Source organism: Pithys albifrons, chromosome 25 (assembly GCF_047495875.1).
Source record: "Pithys albifrons albifrons isolate INPA30051 chromosome 25, PitAlb_v1, whole genome shotgun sequence".
In the NCBI taxonomy this organism is placed as follows: Eukaryota; Metazoa; Chordata; class Aves; order Passeriformes; family Thamnophilidae; genus Pithys; species Pithys albifrons.
The window spans coordinates 2,284,951-2,299,335 of record NC_092482.1 but is presented as its reverse complement, the minus strand read 5'-3'; the positions used below and the strand labels follow the sequence as shown (position 1 = coordinate 2,299,335).

The window sequence follows — 14,385 nt, the reverse complement described above, 5'->3', positions numbered from 1 at the left end:
AACAACAGATACTGCATAGGGAACCTGGACTCAAAAAATCTCCCTGTAGGGCCTGAGGGGAATATTTTCTGGGTCCTGTTTGTGGCTGTCAGGACCATGGGATGGGTGTGTGATCCAAGGGCATCCAAGGGGCACCAGTGCCAGCCCCCACTTGGGGTGCTCCTTCCAATGCTCTATAGTAACTTCAGCAAAAGACCCCAAATCCCACTGCAATGCATTTCAGAAGCTGAGCAGAAAGGATCTGGAGCTTTGGTCATGCCATAAAGTGTAACAGCAGGAAATTTGTTGTGTGAAGTCTCCAAGAGACACCCAAGGCATCAAAGGAAGGCAAACTCACACCCACAAAACACGGCACTGCTTGACTGGCACAGGGAAAAATGTCTTCCAGACCCTAAACCTGACAAATTAGTTTAACTCTTGGGCAAGTCTCACTGTCCAGGTACCTTCTAGTTCCTCCTTTCCAAGACTGTGCTCTCAGATTATTGTGTGAGCTACAGAACTGCAGAGAAGGGGTGAGATGACTCTTCCCTTTGCAGTCACAGGAACGTTCCTTCCTCTGAGATTTGCATTGATCTGCTTTTATCGATCTTTCTGGCATATCTGAAGGCAGTTCCTTCCATCTAAGGGACCCAGTTCATTCCTTTATAAACTCATTTCCAGAGTTAGTCAGTCTCAGCAAGCAGCTGCTTTTATTTGTAGTCTGTAATGAACTGACTGGGATTTCCACCCAGCCGTGTTTAAATATTTATCCCTAAACAGCTCAAGGTGAGAACACGTGCACAGATCCATCATCCACCTCCACCTCCACCAGCCACTCTTTGCTGCACACAATCACAACCACTCAGATGTGTCCAGAGCCTCAGGCACCTGACACAGATCCATGTTTTCCTCCCATAGGAGACTCCTGATTGTCTGAATCCTCACTCAGGAAACCCTGCCTGAGTGGGAGATGTGACTGGGAAGTGGTTATACTTTCTAGCAAGGTGATTTCCTGTGCAAGGCTCCCTGAGCTGCAGCAGCATTTCCTGTGCTTTAAGAGCTCTGCATCTGCTGGAGGAGGTAAATGTAGGTGTACAATTTCTTGTACTTGTTGTCCTAAAATCACGATGCTGCTGCAGTAGAGTTGTCAGTGTGGCTGAGCCCTCTCAGAGGAGCACGAGGTGAAGGGGAAAGGACAGAAACTGAATTTATTCAGAGTAGGAAACCTGTGAGTTTGGATGGGCAGTGTCAGACGTGAGCTCTGCCTCTGGGTTGCTCTGAAATCACCTGTGTGTGCACAGCACAGCCAAGTGACAAATCAGAAGTGCTGGTCCGTTTCTTTGCCCAGATCTGGAGAGCAATTGAGCCTCCCTAAGCAGGAGAAGAAACACACTGTCTTCTCTTCCCTGTGACTAACCCCCAAATGGCAGCTGCCACTTCAGTGTCATCACACAGAGACACTGGAGACACAGAAACCAGCGCAGCATCTTCCGGTAAATCAGCTGCTCGTGGTCACGGTGTCTTCACTTCTCCATTAAAATCATCCCTCTTGACAAGTGTTATTTGTATGTGAGTTACTGAGGTGCTGTCCCAGTGCATAAAAAGGCACATTTCAACCAAAAAGCCCCCGAAGAACTTTGCAGCTGCTTTGGGGGTTTCTCCTTTCACTGCTCTGGAGACAACACACCAGAAGTGTTGGCAAACACCCAAACCCAAAAACACAAAGCCCTGGGGTTCATCTTATACTTGTGTCTTATCTGATTTGTACTGATAACTAAAAGCATAGCAGAGTCTTTTCCTTGTTTCACCCTTTGTCTCAAAAAGTGGGTCACAAAGCACATTAGCACCTGACAACATATGGAGGAGCATCTCATAAAATCATGGAATATCCCGAGTTGGAAGGGACCCCCAAGGATCATCAAACTCCAACTCCATATTCCCCCCATCCATTGCCATCTCCTCCACACCTGAGGCTCTGCCAGCACAGCTCTTACATCACAGATTGCCTTAATTGAACCGTGCAAGGGCAAATCTGGAATCTGCTCCATGTTTCCTTTATCCCAGACCTGCTGCCTCACAAGTAAACTTTTATTCCATCCAGGTGATGCATCCAGAGACCTGCAAGGATCTGAGCCCCCCATTATTTGGAATTATGCTCATCCTCAGAGCATGGCATTATCCTGCTGAAGCAAGCAGGACAGACCCCAATGCAGGCTTTTATTTTCCTTTCCCTCCCAGATTTTGGTTTCCCAGCCTGTGATAATTACTGTGGCTTGCCCAGAGCAGGAGGAGAGCAATAATAATAAATATCTGTTTGATACCAGGATATTGCAAAGGAAGGACTGAATCCTCTGCACTTCACCTATGGGAAATATGAAAGTGGTGCATGAAATCATTGATGAGCTTCAGATAGCAAAGGCTGCCTTTGGATATGTCAATATGGAGAGTGAAATTTGGGGAATGCAAGAATGAAAAATAACAGTGGCAGCCTCTATTAACTCGTGCTAATTCATGTCTGCAGGAGAGGAGCCCATGCAGGGCTGGGGGTTAATCTGCTGCAATGGCATGGCTGGTTTGTACAGAGCAGTTTGCATTTATTGCCTGTCATAAAGCACATTCAAGTGCACAGCCCTGTTATTTCTCTGGGCAGGACAGAGAAATATGAACAGCTCTTACCAGCCAACCCCTTCCTTTGCAGGATGAAGGAAGAGGGGAAGGTTTATTGCACAACAGCCAAGCACCACATTCTTCCCCTTGTGCATGAGAGGAGGGAGCTTGGAACAAATCCAGCTCCTGCTGTGGGCACAGGAGGGTCAATCCATGGCCAGGTGCAGCTCCTGAAGGAGATGGCACCTGATGGAGGTGCAGGTTCAGCTGGGCTGGGCTGGGCTGGGCTGGGCTGGGCTGGGCTGGGCTGGGCTGGGCTGGGCTCGGCTTGGCTCAGCTCAGCTCAGGCTCTTGGGCAGCCCATTGACTTTCCAGCAGCATCCAGGACACCTGGGCAACCTGATTGCCTGAGGAGACCCAGCTGAGGCTCTGAGAGGAAGAGGAGGTTGTATCTGAGCAGAGCCTGGTAGTTCCTCCTACTTTTTTGGGGTGTCCCCGCCTTCTCTGCTTCCTTTCTCGCCCTGTCCCTACCCCTGGGGGGCAGGAGCTGTTGCAGCCCGTTTGGTTCCTGTGAGAAGGAGCTGGCAGGTATCATGATCCCAGAGGACATTCAGAGGCTCCTGGAAGGTAACAATAAACTCCTCCTTGCCCCTCCTCTGCTTGAGGGAGGAAATCTGCTGTGGTTGCAGGGGGAGAAGCTTTTTGCACCTTGCTGTGCTGAGTCAGAGGGAGGATGGGGGAGCTCCTCCTGCAAGGCTGATGGTTTGGGGACCTCAGGTCAGTGTGGCCTCGCTGTCTCTGCCCCTAAGGATTGTTTAGGGCTTGTGGCTGCCTGTCCTGGTGGTTTTGGGGCCGTGCTCCTGTTTCTCAGGAGCTGCCAGGTGGCTCCATGTGTGTGTTATGGGTGGAGGAACTTTCTGGTAGTCCCACTCTCTGAGTGTGTGGAAGATTGAGAGGTTTCTTCTGGCATGGTCAAAATAGGTCCCCACTGAGAGCTTTCAGTCAGGGTGTGGAGGCTCCACTGATGAACATCACTGGGGTGAGGTGAGGGAGTGGGTACAAAAGGTAGAAGCAGCTTGTGGGCTGTCCTGAGAATCCTCCTGGGGCAGGGATAGTGGTGTCTGCTGGTGCTGAGAGTCACACTGGGAATGTGCAGTTTGTGGGAGTGTCTCCTCAGGGAAGCTTCAGCCCCACTGAAAACTGGGGCCCAGCAAGGAGAGCAGTGCTGGTCCCACTCACTGAGAGTTTGGATGTGACCTGAGGGCTTGTGCTCATTCTGGCAGCATTTCCCTCTCTGTGTCTCCTTCTGGAGACGTTCCAAGCCACCTGGGTGTGTCCCTGTGTCTCCTGCTGTAGGGGACTGTGCTCCGAGAGGGAGATTGGACTGGGTGGTCCCTAAAGGTCCCTCCAAATCCTTGATGATGCTGTGGGTGGGAGGTGGCAGCTGTGGGGATTCCAAAGCTCTTTTTCATGCATTTCTCCACAAACTTAAACTGCAATACCTTCCTTCAGTGAAGTGGTGGGCCAGGCAAGCACAAACCATGCTCAGCTCTTGGCACACACCTCCCAAACCTGAGTTCTGGGAGGACCTTTGCAGCTGCTCTGTGATATGCTGTGGTGACCACGTTGTACCTGCCCATAAATCCAAGCTCAGCAGCACCAGGAGGCTGCAGTGGGGGCTCAGACCCCTCTGTGCAGGAGAGGGTGGTGGGGAGGAGCTGAGAGCACCCACAGCACGTTGCTGCTCCCTGCTCACAGCTGTTGCCTTTGGGCTTTGAACTTTCATTTCCTGCTGTGGTGGCTCCAGGCAGCACAGAGCACTCAGCCCTTCCCCTCCAGGAGCAGGAGAACTTCCAGCCCTGGCATCTGTCACTCAGTGTGAAGCCTCCAAGCCCATCAAAGCTCCCTCCCAAATGCTTTGTGTCTTCCCCCAGATGTAGGTGTAGATTTTCTCCTCTGGTTTTTAATCACGGGGGCTCTGCTGAAGTTCACCCTTTCACAGTTTTGATGTGCAGCCCTTTTATTGTTCAGGGCTGACACTTTTGTAAACAACTCATTTCTGCACCTGCCACCTTCCTTTAACTTAGATTATTTTCTTGTTAGCTGCCTGGTTTTAATTGAAGGCTTCAGATCTCCTTCCAAAGCTCAGCCTTTGTTTGCTGACAGGTAGAGCAGGCTATGAATGGAGATTAATTGCATGTCACATACCTTTGGATCAAACTTGCTGTGTCTTAACAATCTGTATGGTCTTGAGGCCTTGCAGTGGCTGAGGAGGTTCCCAGCTATGCAGGCTGGGGATGGTGCAGCTGAAGCTGTTACAGGACATTTTTATAGGTATATTTTATATATTCTCAGCCTGGAGAAGAGAAGGTTTTGGGGTGACCTTCCAGTAAGTGAAGGGAAACTACAAGGAACAAGGAGAGAGATTATTTGCAGGAGTTTGGAGTGACAGGACAAGGGGAAAGGGCTTCAAACTGACAGAGAGTAAGTTTAGGTTGGCTTTGGTGAGGAAATTCTTCCCTGGGAGGGTGGGCAGGCCCTGGCACGGGGTGCCCCATCCCTGGGAGTGTCCCAGGTCGGGTTGGACAGGGCTTGGAGCAACCTGGGCTGGTGGGAGGTGTCCCTGCCCATGGCAGGGGGTGGGACAGGATGGGTTTTAAGGTCCCTTCCCACCCAAAGAATTCTGAGAGATGTATGTATATATAAAATATATCTGCAGGTGGGGTGTGTGTGTACAGATGCATCCAAACTGCACTGCCATAAGAATTCTTGTCTTTCAAACCCAAATTACAAACACAGGAGGCAATAAACCTGCTCCCTTATATTAAAGTTTGTTCCCTGTTTGTTTATTTGCTGCAGGTCCTCAATGGCTCCCTATTAAGGGGGGTGTAATTATCAGATGGGACCTCTCTGAGGTTGCAGGGGTTGGAACCAGCACAATGTGAATCCTTTTCTGCTTAGGAGCAGATTTGGCTGCAAAAATTATTACTTTAAAACCCACCTGGTAATGAGAAGTTCAGATTTTATTTCCACTTCATTAACAGTTAATTGCACAGTTTCCCTGTTGGCTCAGTCAGGTCTCTCTTAAAACAGCTTTTCTGAGGAGTGTTTCATATTTGCTGGCACAGATTCCTTCTGAAGGCTGACAAAGTGGTTCTAAAAATGTGATACATCTCTGACAAACGTTGTGCTGCTGATTTTGTTTGGAGAAGCAAAGTCAATCAGATTATCTGCCCTTCACCTGCCTCCTTGAGCCTCTTGGTTTCAGGTGGTAGGTCTGAAAAGCTGATTTTTCTGTTGGAGTTTGGGTACCAGGAGGGCCAAGCAGGTGCTGCAGTGGGGGCTGTGGCTGCACCTGCACAGCCAAGCAAAGCTGGAGGTGGCTGAGGGTGAAGCTGTTTGAAAAATAAACACTGAAATGCTGTTCTGGGAGGGCTAAATAAGCCCCAGTTAGGGGTATAATGAGTAGCTACAAAATTTAAATATTAGGGAACTGGGGTTGAGAGCTGGAAGCTGGAAATTTGGGAAGCTGTCCTCAGTTGCCTTGTTGTCCCTTGCATGGGGAATTGTCCCCCCTGGGTCCATTGCAGGAGGATGGATGAAGGTTCCTTCAGTTCCCAAGGTTTGCTCTCACTCAGCCCCACAACAAAAGCTGGAAGGCTCATCTGAAAATGGCTGTTTCACAATTAAAACCTCCCTTCTTCAGTGAAGAAACTCTGTGTGCAATAGTTCTGATTTATTTAGACAAGTGGGATGGGATGATAGAACCAACCTTCCAAATCCCTGCCTGCCTTGGGACACATCCTGGAAATATTAATGCAGTCCCAGGGAAGCTCAAGGTGTCTGTGCTCTCAGCGTTGATAGGTGTCCTAAACTCCTCTTTAAACTCATTTTTCCCAGCCAGCTGGGGTGATAAACTGCAGGAGGGATTGTGTGAAGCATCAAATAAGTGTTGGAACAGGCTGGTTGGCTCAGAATTACCTTGCACAGATCCTGTGGGAATGGTTCCACTGCACGAGGAGTGTAGGATTTCTGAGGGCAGGGGAGTAGAAAAGAGTGAAAAACCAGCTGAATGTGTGTGAGAACACACATGGCATCTCAATACCTTTCAGCTCTGCTCATTGAGTGCTGATTAACTCCCAGAATTTAGTGCTGCCATTAAAAGGTTATTTACTACCTGGACTTCAGTGGCTGTGACATAATTCCTGGGATGCTGTGCTTGTCCTGCAGGATTAAAGTGGATCACTCTAGAAACCCCCCTGAAACACTTGATGAAATCTCCACTATTTTTTTGCCTCCCTCTCTTACCTTTTTACCCGCAGGAAATGGAGAGGAGAGTCCTGTAAACTTTCAGAGTGGATGGCAGAGAGCAATCTATAAACATCAAGAATATAATGTTACTGACAAGCAGTAAAACTAACATTAGGGTGATTTACTCTAGGGCTGCTTACATATTGCTCTTCCTGATCCACTTGGAGAGTTTATGGTTAGGCTTTCTTTTTCATTTCCTGGTGCTATAAACATCGTGGCTGGCTCTGAAAGGGGCTCTGCCTGCTCTGCTCCTCCTATAACTTATCCAGCAGCTGATCTGTGCTGACATCCCAGTAAGTAAATGCTGTATTAGAGCTAATGGTGTACTCATGGAGTTAATCTGGGCTTAAAAATGACACAGGGGTGTAACTGGGATTTCCAGGAGTTCTGGGAGCACTTTGTTTTTCTTGCTTGTGGAAAAACTCTATTTTTTTTTTCCCGTGTGTAGTTTCTCTTGCTGGGCCATTTTTACTGTGTTGTTTTTATGCTTCTATATAATAAATTGTTCCCTCAGCCTCATCTGTTCTTAGCAGGCTCCTCAGAGCAAGATCTGTTCTTTGTGCTTAGGTATTTGTACTTGGGCATTTATGATTTCAGCCTCAGCACCATCAGAGCTGTCAGGAGCTGGTACAGCATCTTGGCTGTGCAATTAAAACTGCAGAGGGATGTCCTGAAAATGAAATTTAGCCTCAGGATTAGGAGATTGGCCTGGGGTTTACAAAGCTTTGGTCAGCTGCTCTGGCAAACCTCTGTCTTACTCCAGCCAGGGTTAAATTCCTAGCAGGGAACTTTATATTAACAGGTATTTTGGCCTGGACTTTCTGCTCCTGGAGCTCCCAAACTGCTGGGTGTGTGTCATGATGCCTGAACTCCCCAGACACAGTTCTCAGGTGTGGGTTTGGGAGTGATGCTGTGAATTAGGGTTGCTGTCCATCTCCAGGGGCTGTGGAGTGTGGAATCATGGAATGGTTTGGGTTGGAAGGGACCTTAAAGCTCATCCAGTGCCACACCTGCCATGGCAGGGACACCTCCCACCAGCCCAGGGTGCTCCAAGCCCTGTCCAGCCTGTCCTTGGACACTCCCAGGGCTGGGGCAGCCACAGCTTCTCTGGGCACCTGTGCCAGGGCCTGCCCACCCTCCCAGGGAGGGATTTCAACCCAATATCCCACCTATCCCTGCCCTGGCAGTTTGAAGCCATCCCCCTTGTGCTGTCCCTCCATCCCCTGTGAACATTCTCCTCCCCAGGTCAGGAGGGCTGTGCTTGGCTCCTTCACCACCTGGTGTTGTCTCCAGGCTCTGAGCTCTGTCTCTCACCTGTGAAGGGGTGGCTGTGGGTGGTGGGACTCAGATCTGTTCCTGGGGGTCAGGAGCCCTCCTGGAAGGAGGAAAGGCAGGGAGACAGAGGCAGGGGTGAGTGAGGACCTGGAGGAATCTGCATTTGGCTGAAATGTGGTAATTAGCAAGTGCTTCCATGGCAACTGGTGCTTTCAACTGAGTAAATCCTGAAAGGAGAACTGGGCTGTTATGGAGACAAGTGTTATGATCTGGGGTCTCTCCTCCTTCCCAGGCTGCTGTGGGCAGAGTTGAGTCTCTGATCCTGTCACTGAAGACAGGGAAGAGGTCCCTGTTCCTGGGGGATACCCAACCATCAGCCTTGGTCCCCCTCCACATCCTTCCTTTGATGTTCTTCACTTTAAAGAGCTTTTTTCCCCTCTCCCTTTCCCCCCCATGCTCGAAACCTTTCTCATGTACATCAGAGCAGGCAGCAAAAAGCAAAAAGGCATCACAATTCCAACAGAAAAACTCTCTTCTCTCGTGGCATTTTGATCTTGAGACGTGCCTGCAGGTGGAGGAGCTGGTTTTGAGGAGCTGTGCAGGTTCCTGGGGTTGGACTGGCAGCTGGAGCATCAGGAGCTGGAAGTCTTGCAAGCAGGATATTAAAGTGCCATTAGTGGCACAGTGTGGGGTGGGAGTTAAAGGTTGGAGGGGCCTGTGGATGTAGAACCCAGAGCTCTGAAGCCAAGCTTTTCTCTGCTGAAGGAGACTGGCAGTGAATCCAAGGCTGGTGTTCTGTACAGAGCAGGTGGGATTGCAACTGTTTTGTTTTCCATGACTTTGTTGGTGGTTTTTTTTTTTCAGCTTCCTGTAAAGAACATAAATATTTATGCAAATAGAAGGCACTTAATCCTTTTATCTTGCAGTTCAGGTTAAATTTCTGCATGTAGAAGTGGTTTCCAGGTGAGAGAATGCTGTATTTGTTTTTGTCTGGCTGCCTCTGTTGAGCAGGCACAGCAGAGCCCACGTTGTGATACAAATGCACAACCAAAGTGGTTTCCAGGGTTTGTCCTTCAGGAAGATCATCCTTGTGAAAATCACAGATTAGGGTTTTCCATGGATATTTTGTACTTATTTTAGACATGTTTTGGATCCTCCCCAAATGGGATAACCATTTCTGGGTCTCTAATGCCACAAGCCTTTCACAGCAACAGATATTTAGAGTTTGGGGCACCACAGATGGAGGTGGAGTTGTCCTTGGTCTGGTCAACTCCTCCATGTTTCACTTTACCTTCCCCATCCTCACTTCTGCTTGGGGCTTTCTTTTCAGCTGCTCATTTGCTTTCTGCTGTTGCAACCAGAGAGAAACTCTGTGATCACATTCAATATTTAGATCCTCTTTAATCTACAATCACTTCCACGTCTTCACTTCTCCAAATGAAATCTTGTGTCTTTAGAACAGAGTTCTTGGTGTGGTGCCTCAAGAGCTCCCAGGGCACAGCCAGGTCCGGGTTCCTTAGCCAAGAACAGGCATCCCTGAGCTTTATCCTGTCATTCCTTCTCCCCCAGATGCTGAAGATTTCCTGGCAGAAGGGCTGCAGAGTGAGAACCTGAGTGCTGAAGCCAGAGAGCAGAGGGATGTGATTCTCTTGGGCTTCCAGAGAGTCAAAACCAGGTTGGTGTTCTCTGCATTATTTTCTAATCAAAGTGCTTCAGAACTGGTGGCATATCCTGGGGGACTTTGTGCTGGTTGGGTTGGCCCATGGTTTGAAAATTCATGGACATTCACTTGGTATAATGAGTGTAGTGCCCAGTCATTTGCACTCTCCTAATTAACCAGTTTTCTTGTCTGCAAAATTGTCATTATTTTGTTTGGAATTTCTGTGTTTCAAAGTGAAAAAAACAGGCCTTAAGCTGTGTCTGAACAGCTCTTTTCATATGGATTTCTGATCCTCTCCTCCTTTGTTCCAGAGAGGATTTTGTGGGGAAAAAAAAATCCATCACTTAAGTATTAAGTTTATGGGGAAATCAATAGAGTGAGCAGAGCCTCGTGCTGTGCACTTGCTGCTCAAAGTATCCATTTCACAGGGGGCTCCTGAGCTCAGAAATGTATTGTCTGGACTTGGATGCAGTAAAAAGGACTGAAGAGGATTTATTGACTTAGAACCCAGCTCAGACCTGAGTTTTAAACCCTCATGTCCTCAGGACTATTCCAGTCCTGCATAAGAACATGAGATGCATCATTTGGAAAAAAGGAGTGAAGCAAACTAAAGTTTTCCCCCCTATTGTGCTGAGGGAAAATTGAGGAAGAAAACCAGAAAAGAGGCTTAGATAAAACTTCCAGCCTCAGCTGCATTATATTTTTGGCTAGAAATGTGATCCAGATCTTGCTGTTCATGCTCTTGTTACAAGCTCTGAGTTGTGCCACTCCATGTTAAGGCCTGACAATAAAGCTCAGGGTGGCTCAGTGAGCTGAGCATCCACTTTAAATAAAACTGCTGTCGAGTCCCTGAGAAGAGGAGAATTTTATCCTTTGGAAGGGCACAGCCAGACTTTATTCCCTGCAGTCCCACTGAAGAACTTTGCAAGACATCCTGCTGGATCTTAATCGATCTTTCCTGCTGGCTAATTAAGCATCAGTTTTACTCAGCAACTCGGGACTGTGTAATTATCAGCCTGGGTTGCCCTGAATAATTGAAACAAGCTGAATGCAGAAGATGGAAACCTTTGGAAAATGGGGCTGGAGCTTCTCTAATGGAAGAACGGGGGGGGGGATGTGTGGCAGTCTCTTGTATTACTGCAGAAAAAGGGCTTGATTTTGTGTTTAACTGGTGTGATTGCTCTGAAAAATTCCTCCTGGCAGGAATCTTGAGTGGGAAAAGCTAAATAAGCAGAATTCTGAATTATTCAGGCATCAAGTGGAGCTTCTTTGGTTTTTTTTTTTCACTGTGCTGAGAGCACAGATCTTTCCAGGTGACATCTCTGTATCAACATGAAGTGCAGCTCTAGGTCTGGTTTGAATGAAATAAAACCAAACTGCACAAACCACGACAACTGTGTGAGGCAGAGCTGGAAATATTGGGCTGTTCTTGCTGCCTGGGGCAGGTGGTTTGACTTCATGTGCTCTCAGAGCTGGGAATGGTGCTTGAGCAGTGGGAAAGGTGCTGCTCTGGCTGCTGTGCATGAACTTCTGCCTTCCCAGAGGTTGTTTGGCTTTGATTTGCTCAAGAAGGAGCAGCCTAAAGGCTCCTGTGGCTGATGGTGTGACACAGAACTCAGCCTTGGCCCTGAGCCCTTTCTCAGCCTAAGGGCACAGTTTGGGATAAAGCTCTTAGAAGAAAATCACCTCAAAGAAGCAACAGGATTGGTGAAGCAGCTTTTACGTCAGGAGAGGTGATGTGAAATCCCTCCTGGATGTTCAGGTTAACATGTGGGGCCTCAGTCCTGCTGCTTATTGAAATAAATTGCAGGTACTTGTGGAGGGGAAAGTGAGACCCTTGAGCAAAGCCTACAGGGCACTGCTGATTTCTGCTGGTGTTTTATTGCTCAGTGGCTTTTGGAGAGGGGGAGATGAACAGAGGATACAAATGTCCTTGTTCTGCCCTGAGCCATTAAGGCAATGATTTGTGGTGGGAGATTACTGGAACGATGACTGCATGGTTTGATCTGAGAGGATCTGAGCAGGTCGTGCTCCTGGGGATGGGTTTGTCTCCTCGGGGAGCTTCCTGTGGCTTTTGTGGTGGGTGTGCAGGAAATCATCAGGCTCTGGCTTCAGGAAGCTCCCCCAGCAGCCCCAGGACCCTCTGGGAGGGGTGAGGTGTGTTGGGTTTCATGGTTGGGGCTCATAATGGACACGAGCAAAGTGCTCAGTGCTGGGGAGAGCCACGTGTGTCTGTGAGAGGGAAGAGCTCAGCTCATGATCCCCAGCCAGCCCCAATGGCTGTTCCTGCTCAGCCCCAATAACTGTGCTTGGAACTTGGCCCTCAGGTCTTTATTTCCCTACTGTCCCCATGACCTCCTAACATGAGCCAACAGTGTTCCCAGGTGGCCAAGAAGGCCAATGGGATCCTGGTCTGGATCCAAACTAGCATGGCCAGCAGGCCCAGGGCAGTGACCCTTCCCCTGGACTCTGCCTTGGGGAGGCCACACCTTGAGTGTTGTGTTCAGTTCTGGGCCCCTCAGTTGAGGAAAGAGATTGAGGGGCTGGAGCGGGGCCAGAGAAGAGCAACAAGACTGGAGAAGGGACTGGATGTGGCTCTGAGTGTCCTCTGAAACACCTCCAGGGACAGAGAATCCAACATGTCTTGATCCAACCCCACTGTGATCACCAGCCCAGGGCACTGAGTGCCAGAGTGACCCCAGTGGGGTTGGATCAAGGGTTGGACTTGGTGATCTCAGAGGTCTCTTCCAACCCAACTGAGAAGAGCAAAAAGGCTGGAGAAGGGACTGGAGCACAAGTGCTGTGGGGAGAGGCTGAGGGAGCTGGGGGTGTTCAGCCTGGAGAAGAGGAGGCTCAGAGGTGACCTCAGCACTGTCTGGAACTGCCTGAAGGGAAGTTCTGGCCAGGTGGGGGTTGGTCTCTTCTCCCAGGCACTCAGCAATAGGACAAGGGGGCACGATGGGCTCAAGCTCTGCCAGGGGAAATTGAAGTTGGAGATGAGAAAGAAATTCTTTGCAGAGAGAGTGCTCAGGGATTGGAATGGGCTGCCCAGAGAGGGGGTGGATTCCCCATCCCTGGAGGTTTCTCAACTGAGCTTGGCCGTGGCACTGAGTGCCATGATCTGGTAGAGGGACTGGAGTTGGACCAAGGGTTGGACTTGATGATCTGGGAGGTCTTTTCCAACTCAACCCATTCTGTGATTCCCCTCCAGGAGCATCAGGGATGGCTGTGATGGGAAGGAGGAGCTGTGCTTTCTGTCTGCACGTGCCACCTGCCAGGATAAATTGTCCCCACCCCACCTAGGGAGGTGTAGGAGGGCAGAGGGGGTTGTGGCTGCAGGTTGGCACTCTTGGGGGCAGCCTGGGCTGCTCTGGCAGGAGGTGGTGGCTGTGGGGAGGCTTTCACCACACAGCTCACTGAGGAGTCCTGTGCTCTTTTACTTTCAGAATCCATTTGGTTATTTAAGGTGCACCGTTGGGGTGAAACACTTGTGGTTTTTTCCACCCCTTTCCTGCTGACTCAAATCCTGGTTTGCTTTTCTGTATATAAATCCTGACCTGGTAAATTTTTTCCTAATATCTGATTTTCATAGGATAGTCTGAGCTGGAAGGGATCTTTAAAGGCCCCTGGTCCAACCCTCCTACAATGGGCAGGGATATCTTAAATTTGCAATTGAGCTGCATAAATGTAATAGTTTTGGAGAGTTCTGTTTATATTTTATAACATTTTTTTTTATAGTGTCCTTTTTTCATTGTTCTGTCTGGCATCCAGGACAGCCACAGAGCACAACAGGAGGAATTATCAGTGTGAGGACCTCACAGTTATCTGTGTCCTGTCTGTAGACTGAGGGCTTTACTCTAGTCCTGAATGGAAAACCAAAGTGTTGATAAGGCATAAAATTTGCTTTAAAAGCATCTTTGGATTGAAGGAGAGCAGGGGAAGGACGTGGTGCTGAGGAAGAGTTTACTTGTCTTTCAGACCCCCCAAAAGCCGTCAGTGCTTCTGTTTGTGTGTTGGTGCCAAGGGTTTGGTTCAAGTTGTTCCTTGGCTGCTGCTTCTTGTGTCCCACCAAAGCCAGCAGCAGATGTGACACCTGGGAAGCATCAGACACATGACTCTGCTCAGGAACACAAGCCCATTCTTGTCCTTTGGCAAGAGCAATAACCAAAAAAAAAAATCTCCTCGCTGTTAAATGACCTCCCCTCAGCATTTTGACATCTCTGGAGCAGTTACAGTGGCAGGGGGTGGGATGGGGAGAATGGGAGTTCTTGAAGAAAATATGGAGATAAATAGTTCCTCCACCTCCTTGGAGTCAGCCAGTCATTAAAACTCCCTGTTGGAAGGCAACTTTGCACAAATTCTTAGTATTTTTTCCCCCTGAGGTGAAATGTAATAGTGCTAAAAGGAGAGTGAGGCAGACCTGTTGTATATCAAAGCAGTGATCAAGAGAGAGGGCTTTAATGAATGGTGAGTTTTGCTCAGACACCCACCAGGAAATCCAAAATAGACACAGAAACTCTACCTTTAATTTGCTCTGCTGTGACAGAACCATG

General features: G+C 48.8%; 1 protein-coding gene across 3 annotated transcripts in view; it reads left to right on the top strand.

Annotated features, from left to right (window-relative positions):
* The first annotated feature begins 3,094 nt into the window (after nucleotides 1-3,094).
* Nucleotides 3,095-14,385, top strand: part of SKAP1 (src kinase associated phosphoprotein 1) — a 174,603-nt gene continuing 163,312 nt past the window's right edge. For all 3 annotated transcript variants that reach the window (XM_071577413.1, XM_071577410.1, XM_071577412.1), the window contains exons 1-2: nucleotides 3,095-3,213; nucleotides 9,742-9,847. In XM_071577413.1, the coding sequence (XP_071433514.1) occupies nucleotides 3,180-3,213; nucleotides 9,742-9,847 (140 nt within the window). In that variant the 5' untranslated portion in view covers nucleotides 3,095-3,179. The remainder of the gene's footprint in view (nucleotides 3,214-9,741; nucleotides 9,848-14,385) is intronic.